The sequence below is a fragment of the Drosophila innubila genome (assembly GCF_004354385.1).
Source record: "Drosophila innubila isolate TH190305 chromosome 2L unlocalized genomic scaffold, UK_Dinn_1.0 4_B_2L, whole genome shotgun sequence".
In the NCBI taxonomy this organism is placed as follows: domain Eukaryota; kingdom Metazoa; phylum Arthropoda; class Insecta; order Diptera; family Drosophilidae; genus Drosophila; species Drosophila innubila.
Genome location: NW_022995372.1, coordinates 26,023,261 through 26,038,388, shown reverse-complemented (window position 1 = coordinate 26,038,388; position 15,128 = coordinate 26,023,261). Strand labels below are relative to the sequence as shown.

At 41.2% G+C, this 15,128-nt stretch overlaps 5 protein-coding genes across 7 annotated transcripts; 3 read left to right on the top strand and 2 right to left on the bottom strand.

Annotated features, from left to right (window-relative positions):
- Positions 1-88: 88 nt before the first annotated feature.
- LOC117781065 (FAS-associated factor 2) lies at positions 89-2,339 on the top strand. The gene is made up of 3 exons (XM_034617785.1): positions 89-494; positions 573-1,640; positions 1,699-2,339. The coding sequence occupies exons 1-3, from the start codon at positions 372-374 to the stop codon at positions 1,897-1,899; spliced, it is 1,392 nt and encodes a 463-aa protein (XP_034473676.1). The 5' UTR covers positions 89-371; the 3' UTR covers positions 1,900-2,339.
- A 573-nt stretch (positions 2,340-2,912) lies between these two features.
- LOC117780389 (protein ANTAGONIST OF LIKE HETEROCHROMATIN PROTEIN 1-like) lies at positions 2,913-4,290 on the top strand. Its single transcript, XM_034616900.1, has 3 exons — positions 2,913-3,182; positions 3,241-3,353; positions 3,415-4,290. The coding sequence occupies exons 1-3, from the start codon at positions 2,964-2,966 to the stop codon at positions 4,214-4,216; spliced, it is 1,134 nt and encodes a 377-aa protein (XP_034472791.1). The 5' UTR covers positions 2,913-2,963; the 3' UTR covers positions 4,217-4,290.
- Positions 4,291-4,689: 399 nt separating this feature from the next.
- LOC117781138 lies at positions 4,690-7,575 on the top strand. Its single transcript, XM_034617868.1, has 5 exons — positions 4,690-4,948; positions 5,002-5,299; positions 5,359-5,754; positions 5,820-6,262; positions 6,854-7,575. The coding sequence occupies exons 1-5, from the start codon at positions 4,759-4,761 to the stop codon at positions 7,474-7,476; spliced, it is 1,950 nt and encodes a 649-aa protein (XP_034473759.1). The 5' UTR covers positions 4,690-4,758; the 3' UTR covers positions 7,477-7,575.
- On the bottom strand, positions 7,497-11,821 carry LOC117781141 (inward rectifier potassium channel irk-1-like). The gene is made up of 6 exons (XM_034617871.1): positions 11,544-11,821; positions 11,300-11,477; positions 8,240-8,632; positions 8,074-8,180; positions 7,680-8,016; positions 7,497-7,628 (listed from the first exon to the last, which is right to left on the bottom strand). The coding sequence occupies exons 1-6, from the start codon at positions 11,771-11,773 to the stop codon at positions 7,560-7,562; spliced, it is 1,314 nt and encodes a 437-aa protein (XP_034473762.1). The 5' UTR covers positions 11,774-11,821; the 3' UTR covers positions 7,497-7,559.
- A 385-nt stretch (positions 11,822-12,206) lies between these two features.
- On the bottom strand, positions 12,207-14,641 carry LOC117781139 (inward rectifier potassium channel irk-1-like). Of its 3 annotated transcripts, none has more exons than XM_034617869.1 (6): positions 14,169-14,634; positions 13,931-14,114; positions 12,998-13,393; positions 12,833-12,939; positions 12,440-12,776; positions 12,207-12,388 (listed from the first exon to the last, which is right to left on the bottom strand). In XM_034617869.1, the coding sequence occupies exons 1-6, from the start codon at positions 14,384-14,386 to the stop codon at positions 12,293-12,295; spliced, it is 1,338 nt and encodes a 445-aa protein (XP_034473760.1). In that variant the 5' UTR covers positions 14,387-14,634; the 3' UTR covers positions 12,207-12,292. The 3 variants fall into 3 exon arrangements, 2 of the variants coding, with proteins under 2 accessions (XP_034473760.1, XP_034473761.1); XM_034617870.1 differs by having other exon boundaries at positions 12,253-12,384; positions 14,169-14,639; XR_004617150.1 differs by lacking the exon at positions 12,207-12,388 and having other exon boundaries at positions 12,684-12,776; positions 12,994-13,393; positions 14,169-14,641.
- Positions 14,642-15,128: the final 487 nt, after the last annotated feature.

The window sequence follows — 15,128 nt, the reverse complement described above, 5'->3', positions numbered from 1 at the left end:
GCTAAAAAGTTCGGCTAATTTTTTTAAGCTATTGTGCAGCGCAATTGTAGCTATTTTTCGAAAGCTTTGCAGCCAGAAACAGCTATTTTTCCTCTAAAAAGTTGGCAGCACTGATCAGGAACATAGTTCGTTCCAAATTAGAAATGTTGAAAAGATTGTAGAGGCGTGCGCCGTGCGTTTGCCAATAAAAATTATTAAAATTGCGCATCCGTTTCGCCATCAGCTGTGGACAAAGGCAAGCAGCAGCATTAACACCAGCAGCTGCACTAAACACACACACACACAAAGTAAAGAAAACTGAAACACCATCAATCCAGCCAACCAACAACGACAACAACTTAAGCAACAACAACTACAACACCTGCTGCAAAATGGAGGCGGAGGGTCTGACAAATGAGCAAACGGACAAAGTGCTGCAATTTCAGGATTTGACGGGCATTGAGGACATGAACATTTGTCGCGATGTGCTCATACGCCATCAATGGGATCTCGAGGTGAATTCGAATTACATTTCTGATTAGCATAAATTACCTTGACCTTAACCCATTTTGCACCTTGTTGCATTGTTGCAGGTGGCCTTCCAGGAGCAGATGAATATACGCGAGGGTCGGCCCACCATGCTTACAGCGTCGTCGGATGTCCGCGCACCGACTGTTATCAATGACCATTTCCTGCAACAGATCTTCTCGGCAAATATGCCAGGCAGCCGGACGGTTAGCCGCGTGCCCAGTATTGGCCCGATGCCGCGAAGTTTTACGGGCATTGTCGGCTATGTGATTAACTTTGTGTTCCAATACTTTTACTCGACACTTTCGGGTATTGTTCGTGCATTAATCAACATTGGTGGTGGCAATGAGCCGCGTATTGTTACGGATCCCCTGGCTGATGTGATGAAGTTCATTCGCGAGTACCATGAGCGTTACCCGGAGCATCCTGTATTTTATCAGGGCACCTATGCCCAAGCACTGAATGATGCCAAGCAAGAGCTGCGCTTCTTGCTCGTCTATCTGCACCAGGATCCCAGCAAGAATCCAGATGTGGAGTCATTTTGCCGCGAGACGCTATCCTCACGTTCAGTCATCGATTATATTAACACGCATACACTGCTATGGGGCTGTGATGTGTCCACACCAGAAGGTTATCGTGTCATGCAATCTCTTACAGTGAGAGGCTACCCCTTAATGGTGGTAATTATGCTCCGAGCCAATCGGATGGTAATTGTGGGACGCTTGGAAGGCGATTGCACGTCAGAGGAATTGCTCCGTCGGCTACAATCAGTGATAGCTTTTAATGAGGTGTGGCTAAGCCAGGCACGCACTGATCGTCTCCAAAGGAACTTTACACAGACGTTGCGGCGCCAGCAGGATGAGGCTTATGAGCAGAGTCTACTGGCGGATGAGGAGAAGGAGCGTCAGCGTGAGAGAGAACGTGCTGCCGCACGTCAGGTACTAGAGGCAGAGGAGCGGGCTCGTCGCGATGTCGAGCTGCGTAAAGAGGAGATTGCCAGACAAAAGATTGAGCTGGCCAGTTTAGTGCCCTCTGAACCGCCAGCCGATGCAGCTGATGCTATCGCCGTTGTATTTAAACTGCCTAACGGCGTTCGTCTGGAGCGACGTTTCCAGCAAGCAAATTCCATTTTGGTAATCTCCAAAATCCACTATCTCAATAACAATCATTATATATAATTATTTTTTTTAGGATGTATACCATTTCCTTTTCTGCCATCCCGAATCGCCGGATGAATTTGAAATAACAACGAATTTTCCGAAGCGTGTACTCTATTCCAAGACGGCCGTGGATGCCGCTGAGGGCTCTGCAAATGAAATCGTCAACAAGACACTTAAGGATGTGGGTCTGAAGAATCGCGAGGTGCTCTTTGTGCACGATTTGGAAGCGTAACCAAGCATTACCACCAAAAAAAAAAAAAAAACAGAAGAAAAACACTTAAAACATAACTAAAATCATTGTGTTAACAACAAAAACGCATTACTAAAAGTAACTTGATCCAAGTCTTAAGTAGTCGCAGTTCTCATATACTAACTAAAGTGCAAGTTGCAGGACAAACACAATAGAAATATTCCTAATTTAATCATGAATATATAAACATAATTGTTTAACAATATTTAGGTTGACTTTCGGCTTAAGGCCCTTAAATCACCAATCCATACTCTTTTTCGCCTTTCCAACATAATTTAAATTTTAGTTATTTTTCGTTTTCTTACAATCAGTGTTGCATTAGCTGTACTTACACGTTTGAATAATTTAACAAAGTAATTAGACATGAAGACAGTTGTAATAACAAATTATAAATACAGATTAAACAACTCTTGCAAATAGTGGAATTGGGCGTTTGAAATTTGAAATTTCATAATTATATTGTCGATACACTTTCGCATTTGATCGATCGTTAAGTTGACGTGTACGAAAAATACGGCTGCACATTATCGACAGCCATTTGATATAGCGATAGCGCAAGCAATCGTTTGATTAAGTTCGTTCGTGAACAGCTTAATCCGAAAGATTTAATCAACGACGGTTTGGATGACAAATATGTCCGGCGCACAATTCAAACGTGAACTTATTTTTAGTTCAGACAGCAACAATTTTTAAAAAACTATAATTTAAGTCCTAAATTAATTTGAAATTAGATAAAATAAAGGTGAACGATTTTATGAATGTTGGGAGTACTTCACCCCTGGGGCGGAGAAGTTTCAAATTTCATTCTAAAAAGCATTGACAATTCTAGCTTCAAAATCTAAAATAGTGACAAAAAAGATCTTTTTCGAAAAAATGCACTTAAGTTTAAAATGATCTAGACCCGTTTTCAAGGCTGCCAGATGTTCGAAATAACTGAATTTTTTTTCGGCCAGTCGGCAGGGCAACGCTGATGGTGGGAGAAACGTAAAACATCTGTTGAAAATTGTTTTCGTTCTTCGAGCGAAGTTCTTGCGTTTTTTTGTGAAATGAACGGCCGTGCTCACAAGGCTTTTATGTTACATTTCTTTTTAGACGAGGGCCTAGGTCCTCAACTTGCCGAGGCAGTACAACTAGTCACCACAGAGAGTGCATTTAATGTGCTTACAAGAAAAACTGAGATTGTAGAAGACAAATATAATTCTTTCCCGCGCTATCAGGATGATCAATTCAAGGAACATTTTCGAATGGAGCGCAGCAGCTTTGAGGTAAACTATAGTATATTCAGTGAATATGTAATATGTGAATATAGTATATCCATTTCAGGCACTCCTGCAGGTCGTTGGAAAAGCCATAGCAGGAGGAGAACATCATCAGCCAATTGCACAAGTCTCACTACCAGAGAAATTATTGTATACATTAACACTGCTTAGCGGCAAGTATGAATATTCCAGTGATATAAAAAGACACAAAATTCTATAAAGATATACTTGAACACAGAAAGTCATTCCGCGAAGTGGGCGACACTTTTGCCATATCTAAGAGTTCTGGCCATGAAATATTTAAATGGGTAACCGCTGCATTTGCGGCTCTCATGCCACGCTATGTTAAGTGGCCGGAAGACAATTCCTGCGGTGGTCGGGGCATCAATAAGCTGCCCGGCGTCGTTGGCGTCATCGATGAGTGCCGAGTCTCTCTGAAGCTGCCCGTACGCGAGGAGACTGGCCATCGGCAATATTCCGCACTGGCTCTCCAAGCCGTCTGTGATGAACGTAGTAGATTTCTAGACGTGCACATCGATGTACCCGATATGCAATGCATATTGCTAAAAAGCGAACTCTTCGAGCGACTTATTGACACGGAGGAGCCACTGATGCCACCACACAAACATTTGGTGGGTGAAATTATGTATCCCCTTCTGATCAATCTGATGACTCCGTACACGGACCCTCTAAACTGCGAATTAACTCCTTGTCATGTGCGCTACAATCGGGCCATTCATTTGTGGAATGCGCCTGCTGAGCGCGCTTTTGCCGCCTTAATATCACGATTTAGGCGCCTGGAATCGCTTGATGTGTCCACCCTCGAACTGGGCACTATTGTCGTCTCCGCCACCTGCATGCTACATAATTTTATTTTGGACTGCGGCGAGCCCATCGAAGATGCTATCCTTGACTTTGAAATGCTCCCGGATAAGCATAATAGCATGGTCTTTGGGGAGCACGGACTGGTTAACTGGGATCACACAGCAGCGGCGGAAAAGAAACGAGATAGCCTCGTGGCTAGCTTTATACGAGCATAGTGAACTTATTAATTAAATTATATTAATTACAAAAACTGAATTATATTTTTCATAAATAATAATATGTTTACAAGTAAATAAAGAATTTTTTATTTTAAAAAATCGGTAAGCCCAATGGATTTCGTTATATTTTTTTTATTTCAGCTAGTTTTAAGAACCATTATTTATTTATTTTTTCAGTTATTGAATTTTTCGCCTTTCTATTACTGTCGCAATTATTCTATGGAATCCTCTGGAGTCCACTGCAGTTTAATGTAATTAAGAAAACTGACTACTATGTGATTAACTTTCTCATATGAGAACATAATTATTTGGTAGCTATTAATAATTAAGAAAAAAAAACAAATCAAACCGATTTTGGTTTAACCAGGTTATTCCGTCGTATAAACTTGACAGTAATTCAAGGTGCTGCCAGACGTTGGAAGCAATTGATCGATCCGGCAACGCCGAAAATTGGATTGTAAAATCAAAGCCGCCACATTCGTATTTGCAAAAGTGGCAGACAAACATAGGAAATTAGGAATAAATCCTTATAAAACAAGATGTATTTAATTTCAACTTCTAAGAAAACAGTGCTATCCGATTTTGCGGATTTGGAAACAAAGTCAATATATGCACACGCGAACGGAGAAGCAACAGATTTTCAGTTCAACGCACAGCGTCGCATCTTTGTGGAGGTGGACAAAAAGGCGGGATTGACTGTGATGCGCATAAAGGAGAATCAACAGAATGGTAATATTAATAATCAAAATATTGCAAATAATACAAAAAGCTTGTGTTTTTAGCACCCGAAATACAGCGCATACGTAAATTAACCATTGATAACGCATTTTCGGTGTCTTGTGCCAAAACGTCGCCAAATCAAATTGCCATTGGCCAATCAAGTGGATATGTGAAGCTATTTAACTTTCGTACGGCGGAGTTGATACACCGCTATCCGGCGAACCCGGCACGCAGCACAGTGCTCTATCTGGATTACAATTGCACGGATGAGTACATTGCGGCTGTGCTGGATGACGGCAAGATTAACATATGTGGCACAAAAACCAAACAGAAGATTGATACACTTACCTTTGATGATCAGTGAGTAGTTATTGTACTATATGGCGAATTAAATGAGTTTTAACTTGACGCTCTTTCAGTTCAACTCTGGCGCGCTTTCATCCAAGCAAACGCTTCCATATGGCGGTTGCATCTTATAAGGGCGCTGTTAGCGTATATGATCTACAGTCGAAAAAGACTATTTTTAATATAGTTGATGCACACGATGCTCCTTGTCGCGATGTCAGCATGTGCAGCAGCCAGCCCTCTCTGCTGGTCAGCGTTGGCTACAACTGCAAGATAAATATATTCGATATACGCCGCAATAAAGCGCAATCGTCAACCGGCCGTTTAACCTACTCGCATCCTTTGTCCACGGTGGCGTTGAGTGAATGCGGCACGTACTTCTGTGTCGGCAATCTCAAGGGTGAGCTTATTGCCTACGATATGCGAAGTACCAAAGAACCACTGGCTGTACGATCGGTGCACGAGGGCAGGTGAGTCTGCAACACCACAAAAGTAAAAATTGTTATTAAGGAAGCATTACCAATTGACTTGGCAGTGCTGTGATGCGGGTCGCCTTTGTGCCCATACCCACGGAGGAGCAGCAGAGTAGCAGCTTTACCAGCTCTACTAATGTGACTGTGGATGCAGGAAACAACAAAGCAGCTCAAGTTGAGCAGATGCCCAGCGATGAGCTGCGAAAATCAATCGCAGCCAGTTTGCTTAGCACCCAGCAGCAACTGTCCTCCAATATTATGGTAACGCCGGCAGCAGTGCGTCTGCAGCGTGACTCATTTTGCGATTTCCTGGATGCACATAAACCACGAGCCATAGATCGTATGTCAACGCGTCTCACAACCACTTCCCGGCGGGATAGCTTTGATTGGGATGCGCTCCATTCGAAGCCCGTCAGCGAGGATCAGCGACAAAGCATTTGCCCGTCCGGTTCTGGTCTCAGCTCCTTGGACAGCGCCAATGTCTCTTCTGTAGAGTCACTACAACGTAAGTAGAATTTCCTCAAATTATATTTTTATTAAGTTTATTTAATTAATGCCAATAAAGTGCAGTTAACCCAGCGTAATTTAAAATACAAATTTCATAAAATGGCCTTAAACTAAAGGTTAAAATTAAAATATTAAAGTATAAAATAAAAAATGATAATCTAAAAAAAATAAAATATTGAAAAGTATATAAGTCTGGGGATACTAAAAAAACTATTAAATGATCCAAAATTTGTTGCATGGATTGGGAAAACCTAAAAAAAACCAAAAAAAAACCCAATCAGATCAATAAGTTTTAGTACTTGTATAAGTAATAGTATTATAACACACTAAATATAAGTATTAGTATAAGTTGGGAGTAGTTGCTAAAATTATAAATTAGTTGTAGTGATAGATCAAGGTTTTTTTGAAAGGTCTCGGAGTATTACGGATTTTAAGAGAGAGAGAACTCTATGCTTTTACCTTTTTTACCAACTTTATTTTGGATACATTTTTTGTCCTCTGTTTCTGTGATTCTTACAAAAATATTCGGAATTCGTATGTTTGACAAACAACTAATCAACATGGCTATAACGATATAAATCTCTTACAGAAACTTTGAGCGGTCCGTTGCGGGATCGCAGCAACGTTTCGGTCGATGCAAAGTTAAAACAAATTGCCGAAACAGATGAACAGACTGAACTTCACGAGCGATCGGTCAATTGTTCCGCGGACAGTGACAAGGAAAATCCGCAGATGGCGAACATTGATGAAAAACGTCGCCTGCGCATGCTCTCAGCCAGTCGGAATAGTACGCCTCATCATGTGGCTGTCGCAGTTTCTCAGGCAGCAACATTGCAATTGCAGCCGCAACAGCTGTTGCCAAAGACATCCAGCAATGTTTCCTCAGTTGCCTCTCAACACGATAGTTGCTTGGATGTTCGCAAGGAGCTTACCGAGCTGCGTAGTTCCATCGAGGAACGTTTCGTTCATCTGGAGCGCGAGTTCAAATGGAGTGTCGAGAAAAACAAATTTCAAATATTCCAACAGGTGGCAAATTACTGGAATCAGCAGTTGGACAATACAGAGGAGATCCGGGATGCTCTAGGCTTGCTATTGCAAACTGATGGCTTCATGCAAGAGTTCTCCCGCCTTCAGCATGAGAACGAGATGCTCAAGGCACAGGTCCAAAAACTACTCAGCGAGCGAGAAAATGAAAATAACAAAAAAGCTTAAAGCTCAAAGCTAAATTTTTAATATTTCAAAAATTGATTTGTTTATTGTGATTATATTGTAATGTTTTTTGAAGAATAATAGATTTAAATTGTATCCGAATTCTCCAATTTCAATTCTAACTGTGCGGCAGTCAAATTAACGGGCATGTCCACCTGCAGAAGGATTTAACTAGATTATTGATCAATACAAGTCGGAATACTTACCGAGATGGTTGTATTAAAATTCTCATAGTCCACAATATAACGCTCATTGGTTGCATCATAATGGATAATATTGACAAAACGTTGACCCCAGAAGATCTCTCGTGGAACGTACGATGTCTTTGCCTCCGTCATTTGAGCCGTAGTCGGAGATGTGCCCACAATTGTCACGTATAATTCAAATTGAGCTGCATTAAACCTCTTGGCACTGCCGAAAATATACAGTGGACTCGTCTCATCGATCACATGGCATACAATGTCAGGCCAGACAATCAACTGTTCGCCATTTCCCTCCAGCTTCAGTTCCGTGTGTGTCTTAACGAGCTCCCCTTCGTGTGTGCTGCAATGCCAAATGTAAATAGAATTGTTAGGTGGAGATATATAGCCAAGTTCTTACTGTTTGTCCACAATCATGTAGACACGAATCTTGGAGTCGATGGATTGTCGCTCACGCGGATCACATACTCGAAATAACAAACATAGTTTTCCATCGCGATAACAAATCTGCAAAGATTAAATACGTATGTCATAATTTCTGTTATAATTTTTGGTTCCTGACTTACCACTGCCTTATCGCTGAACTTGAGTTTGGTCCATTGCTTGGCTGGACGCATCGTTTTCGCATAAACAATGCTGATCATAGATCCCTCAATGGCAGCTCCACACATCATTTGCATGATATAAAGAAAAATAGTTTCCGGGCATTCCTCGCTCGCGTATTGTCCACCGCCAAGTGTCGTTTGGGTTGTAATCGAGTACAGCATCATTGACACAAAATTGGTAACTCCGTAAATACAAGGCTCGCTGCCCTCTCCCAGACGTTCCCCACTGATAGCGTCGAAGAGAAAATCTCCATGGTAATAGGCTACCATATAACATAGTGCGCCAAAGAATATCCAACTGAGAAAGAAGCTGCTCAGAAATAGAGTCAGCATATATATCCACTTTAATTCGATCTGTTTGGGCGACCAAGAAGAACAGAACAGAAATGACAGTTGGACAGCTCTGGCAATCCAAAATAATCTGTTTTTAGTGGAGAAAAGCTAAAAAAACCTAACTAACTATTTAGCTGCAAGGGTGCAATGAGAACAAGGCAAAGCTCGGCGACTTAGTTAAGCCGGAGTGATTATTCCTTGTCCTTGGACCACTCATGGTGTCCCCTGGTAACGAACAGTTGTACGGCTAACTTTGAGCGGCGACAGCAATCTTATCTCATCCCTGTCTTATCCAACTACCCGAAATCCTGTCTACAACCTATCCTTATCCAAGAACTGGGCAAGGGTCTTTTAACGGCCTACCCTCAAGTCAGGGGCGTTATGCGACCCGTACCCGCTGACTTACAAAGTTTGCAGCTGAGGGGTCAGTTCTAGCTGTGTTCGGACGGAGCCTTCCCGGAGGCCGGGCATCCAGGTGGTGTTGCTCAGACGAGCAAACAAAGACAGCCTGTCGATGACTCTCGCTGACGGAAAGCTGCTTGCCAGGGCGAAGCGCTGTACATTGACTAAGCATACATGGCGCATGGAGAACCGGCCCCAACCCGTCAGTGAAACGGCACTTAGAACATGCGGAGAAGACAAGAACAGATCTACTAGTAGGCTGCAACGCAAACGGTAGACACACGGTTTGGGGCAGCTCTGAGAACAATGATCGTGGTGAGTCTTTCTTTGATTATATTATTAACAGGAACATTACCATTTGGACCCCAACCTTTGTATTCCCCAATAGTGAAGAACACCCGGCTTGGGAGGAGGTCCAACAGGTTACAAGTAAAAAAATGCCGAGTTTCTAAGCGCCACTCTTTTTCAGACCACAGGTATATAAAACTCGAGGTTGATATCGACTATATCAAGAGCAATAATTACGTAACGAAAAACAGATTGGAACAAGCCCACGAAGCTCGATTCCCAGGAAACAACAAAACGGAGATTGAAACTCCCCCAGCTACCAGCAGCTACGAAGATAGTAACGAGAAAATAATCTCAAGAGAGCGACTTCTCTGGGCAATAAATATTTTTGACCCATCCAAAAGTCCAGGACCACCAAGACTGACTATGTGGTCGCCAAGACATATTTTGAACAAAAGTTCAAAACCAGAATACCGTCTAGAGATGAGTGGGCTACGGGGAATCTGGATGCCACCTTTGAAATATGACTCTACACCGACGGATCCAAGATGGACTGTGGTGTGGGGACCGGACTGTACTCACCGGATCTAGAAGTGGAAAAGTCATTCCATCTTCCGGAATCCTCGAGTGTGTTTCAGGCAGAGACCTTCGCAATAATGGAGACAGCCAAACTTCTATTAGCGCGAAGTCTCCTGAACTCAAAGGCGGCATTCTTCTCTGATAGCCAAGCGGCCATCAAGGCTCTCAGCTCAGTCAAACAAAATTCCAGATTAACTATAAACTGCAAAGACACTCATATGGATCCAGGGAAAAAAAAACTGGCCAGAACAGGGTCAGAACTAACCACATCACCGGAAGAGGTACGACCAGCTCTAAACAGTATTAAAAGAAAAATGCACGGTCAACTTGCAGCCCTAGCATATGAGAAATGGAAAAGTCAAACAGGGTGTAGGAGCGCCAAACAAAGACATGGCCAACCTATAACAGAAAACGCGCAGAGGATCTACTCAGCAAGTCAAGAAAAGAGATTGCGAGACTAAAGGCCACAGTATTACCTTTCAACCAACACTGCCGCAGCTGCAACGACGTGCGAGAATCGGAAACTCCGGAACATCTGCCCAGCACTTAGTAGAGGCGTACACATGATGTTCGGAAATTGCATACTTGTCTCGTTAAGCGTTGTGAGCCACATCGCACCAGACCATTGAGATTTCTAAGCTACAGCAAGTGGTAATAGATGTCACACTCACAGCCAGTTGTCATTCATTTTCATACGAAAGGTCATCCACTGTGGGCTGGTTTTACATTGAGGTGCGGCTACAATACCTGTTACCTGTGCTTAGGCTTTTAAATGATGCTCGGCACACCGAAAAAAAGATAAAACTTATAAAGTGTATACGTGTATATTCTTGATTAGCATCAACAACTTAGTAAAAGTCGTCATGTCTGTCTGTCCATCCGTTCGCCTGTTTGATTGTTTGCCGAAAATGGCGAAAACCCACCACACCCACAGTTTTCAAGATAAAATGTTTTTATCAATTATTGTTATTTTCTCATTCTACTTAATCGCATCACGATCGGTGAAACAGAACGGCAGTAAAAGCTGATTTAATTTTTGAGGCAATAGAAGCTCCTAAAAGTATGTAACGGGCATTCCTATAGTAGTCTGTGTCTCGCTATAGCTTTTCCGTCGTGTTTTTAAAGTGAATAAAAGGGCATCAAATACATTTCTAAATTTTAGCTTTGGCAAACATTTTTTAACTATTTCTTAAGTCCCGCGTCTTATTTAATCTGAAAATTTCTTCGAAAAACTAAAGTTATTTCAAGATGTTTGAACATTTTCTGATAGAAAGTAATACTACTTCAATACAAATTAATGCATCACAGTGGTGGCTATCAGCTTTGATATATAATAAAGTAAAGAAATAAAATATCTGATAGAACTTAGTACAGTTTGGCAATGTGTTTAAAAATAATCAGACCAACAAATGATCTTACCAGGGTATTGATGACGTCGCGCATATAGCGCCGGGACTTTTCTGGTATACGGCGAAACACAACGTTCTCGCGTCCATTTTTCTCCATCACCCGATGCATAATGCGTCGCAAACCGTCATCCTCAGTAGCAGGATTGAGCTCAATAGTACTGCCCGCCCAATCAAAGGTGGAAGGAAAACTACAAAATAAAAATAGAATATACTCTACGTGTATATGCAACCATGGTAGATGCTGAATAAATCACTTTTGGTCACTGCGACTCTCCGTTTCCAAGTTGTCTCCAGGTGTATGCCTTGCTTGAAGTCGCCGCAAGCAGCTGGGACTCTCCGGGTAGTAATCGGTTTCGTTATCGTTGACCTTTTCCTGTTTCGGGGATCGGGACAAAGGTCGCGATTCGAGAGGATTTGGTTTTACAGGCAGTGAAATTGAGCGAATTATCATTTCGCGATTTTCCGTGGCTTTTCCAGCACTCATTGTTGTGTCGCAGTCAAGTTAAGTACTAAAGTCGAAATATTATAAGGTGTGCATTTAAATTTATTTATTATCTTAATTTTGCGTCTGACTACTTTTGCACACAATTATCCGTTTGTTTATATTTTGGGGAGATTAGATCGTCAAAAGTTGTCTCTTTTATTAAGTATGTTTGTGTGTATGTAGTGGTGTTTCCAATGCACACATTTATTCTGAGAGCAAATATCGCCATAACTCCTGTAGACACGTAATAATGTCACCTGACAAGTAAGTACTTGGCTCTGCTTGCACAGTGTTGCTGAAATCGGGTAAAATATATACAATATTTAAATATGCGCGCAGTTGAGCTGCCGATAAAGAACCTTTTGTCGTATTGTTATCGATAATTTTCCAGTATGTACCCATATTTAGTACAAATACGAGTGCACATATGGGAATCGGAATAGTAATCGAAATTTTTATTGAGCGCGTATTTTTGGTGGATGATATAATACTTTATTGTGTTGTTTGTTAATATATAATTTATTTTCTGTATGACAATTGTAGCTGCTGCAGTTGTTGCTGCTGCTGTTGTTGCTGTAACTGCTCCGCCGGTGTCAACTTGATAGGCATATCTACCTGAAATTAATAATATTATATGGAAGATTCCGAATTATTAAAAATATTTACCGAAATGGTTGTGTTGAAATTCTCATAGTCCACAATATAACGCTCATTGGATGCATCATAATGGATAATATTGACAAAACGTTGACCCCAGAAGATCTCTCGTGGAACGTACGATGTCTTTGCCTCCGTCATTTGAGCCGTAGTCGGAGATGTGCCCACAATTGTCACGTATAATTCAAATTGAGCTGCATTTAACTGTTTGGCATTGTTGAAGTGATTAAGTGGGCTGGTCTCATCGATGACATGGCATACAATGTCCGGCCAGACAATCAACTGTTCGCCATTTCCCTCCAGCTTCAGTTCCGTGTGTGTTTTAATTAGTTCTCCTTCCCGTGTACTGCAAGGCCAAATGCAATTAAACTATTAAGATAAGAGTGAAGCTAAGTGACTCACGGCTTGTCTACAATAATGTAGACACGTATCTTGGATTCTATAGACTGCTGTTCACGTGGATCACAAACACGAAAGAGCAAACAAAGTTGTCCATCGCGACAACAAATCTGTAAATATTTTAAGATACGCTTAGAATCTTGAATGTAATTGGTGGCACGGACTTACCACCGCCTTATCGCTGAACTTGAGCTTGGTCAGCTGTTTGGCTGGACGAGCTGTTTTCGCATAGATAATGCTAACCATAGATCCCTCGATGGCAGCTGCGCACATCATTTGCATTACAAATAGAAAAATGGTCTCTGGACATTCCTCGCTGGCGTATCTTTCGCCGAAACCAAGTGTTGTTTGTGTTTCAATCGAATATATCATAATGCCAATAAAATTGGGCACTCCGAAAATACAGGGGTCACTTCCCTCGCCCAAACGTTCGCCAGTGATAGCGTCAAATAGAAAATCGCCATGAGAATAGGCTACCATATAGCAAAGTACGCCAAAGAAAGTCCAGCTGAGAAAGTAACTACCCAGAAACAGTGTCAGCATATACTTCCAATCCAATTCGATCTGTGTAAAGAACAATCAAAATCAAATTTGAATTCAAAACTGTGCACAAGACTTCGTATATTTGGTATCGATTGTAATTAATTAACTGTCATCGATTTTAATAGCGATGATTAACGTCTGAGTTTAAAATTAAAGCCAAATTAAAAATTGATTATTTAAATATGCGAGTTTATTTTTAGTATAACACGAGTCAAGAATTTGTTTTGACAAAGAAAAAATTAAAATACTTGTTTTTTATTTTAGTTTGCTCTAAATTCCATAAGCAACTATGTATAATAAAATAAAAAATAATTGAATTGTTTTCTTTGTCCAAACAATTACTATTATACTATACTAAAGGCTAAAAGTAACTCGCTCCCGCTCATTCGTGTCTGTCCTAGGAATCGGTATTACTTTGCCAACCTTCGCAGCGGGTGGCTCTTCAGCCAATTCATCTAATTTGCGTTGTATGCTAGGCGTTATGCTATAGATATTTGAACGCTCTGACGCAGTCTTTGTCTTTGGCTTGGAAGCTTTGTGACCAAACAATGATCTTACCAGTGTGGTGATCACGTCACGCATATATCGCCAGGACTTCTCTGGTATGCGTCGAAAGACAACGTTCTCATGTCCATTCTTTTCCATCACACGATTCATTCTGCGTCTCAGACCGTCTGCATCAGCATCCGCATCGGGAGTTAGCTCAATAGTGCTCCCCGCCCAGTCGAGGGTATAAGGAAAGCTGCATAATAAGATTGAATTAGTAAATGCAAGTAAATGTTAATTGGTGACCCACTTTTGCTCACTACGCGTCTCCAATTGCTCTGGAGTTTGCTTCGACTTTCGTCGACGCACACAGCTGGGACTCTCCGGATAATAGTCGACTTCACTATCGTTGACCGTTTCCTTTTCTGGAGATCGCGCCAGTGGCCTCGGATCCAAGGGTTTTGGCTTAACAGGCATTGATGATGAACGAATCATTGCGGACTTTTCTGCGCCGTCATCTACTCTCATTGTTGTCAGGCTGCCCACGTATTGACAGAAACTGAAATTTTTCTGTTTTTGTCTAATTGTCGTTTATCGTCGTCGTTTTCGATTGTTGAATTCGGAGCAATTTCATTTGAAGCGTAGATTTTCCTTTTAATTTTAATTGAATTAGATTGCAGTTCACAGAGCTTAAGCACGCTCAAGTTGATGACTGACTGACTGCTTGACACTGACTAAGTCCAAGTATCGTACTAAAGTGTACACAGCGCCTCTTTCAATCCCCGTTTGTATATTATGCCTGTACACAGCATGTGTATTTTAATTTATTTATTATCTTCATTTTGGACTTTCCGCTTGTTCTCTATATCGCATGGAGATTAGATCGACAAACATGTGTCTTTATTAAGCATGCTGTTTCAACGTTTTAATATCAACTGGCAAGTTAAATAATCAAATTTGCTTGCACACTAAAATATTAAATTTAAGCGTATGCGCGCGTAAACACCTGCACAACGAAATAATCGTATCGAAATTTATTCGATAACACATTTTGAAAATAGAGATTATTTCGCTTAATATTTAAAAACTCTTCGAGGATATGGACATCAATTTAATATAATTAAAGTTTTGTAAAAATCAGTTTCACACAACCTCAAAAACATTAAATTTGGAAATATGAAAAGTATGTTGGGGAATACCCTCTGTACAATAATTTAATCGTAATCGCAATATCGTCCAACCTCCCCAATTATCCGACCGCCTACAACTT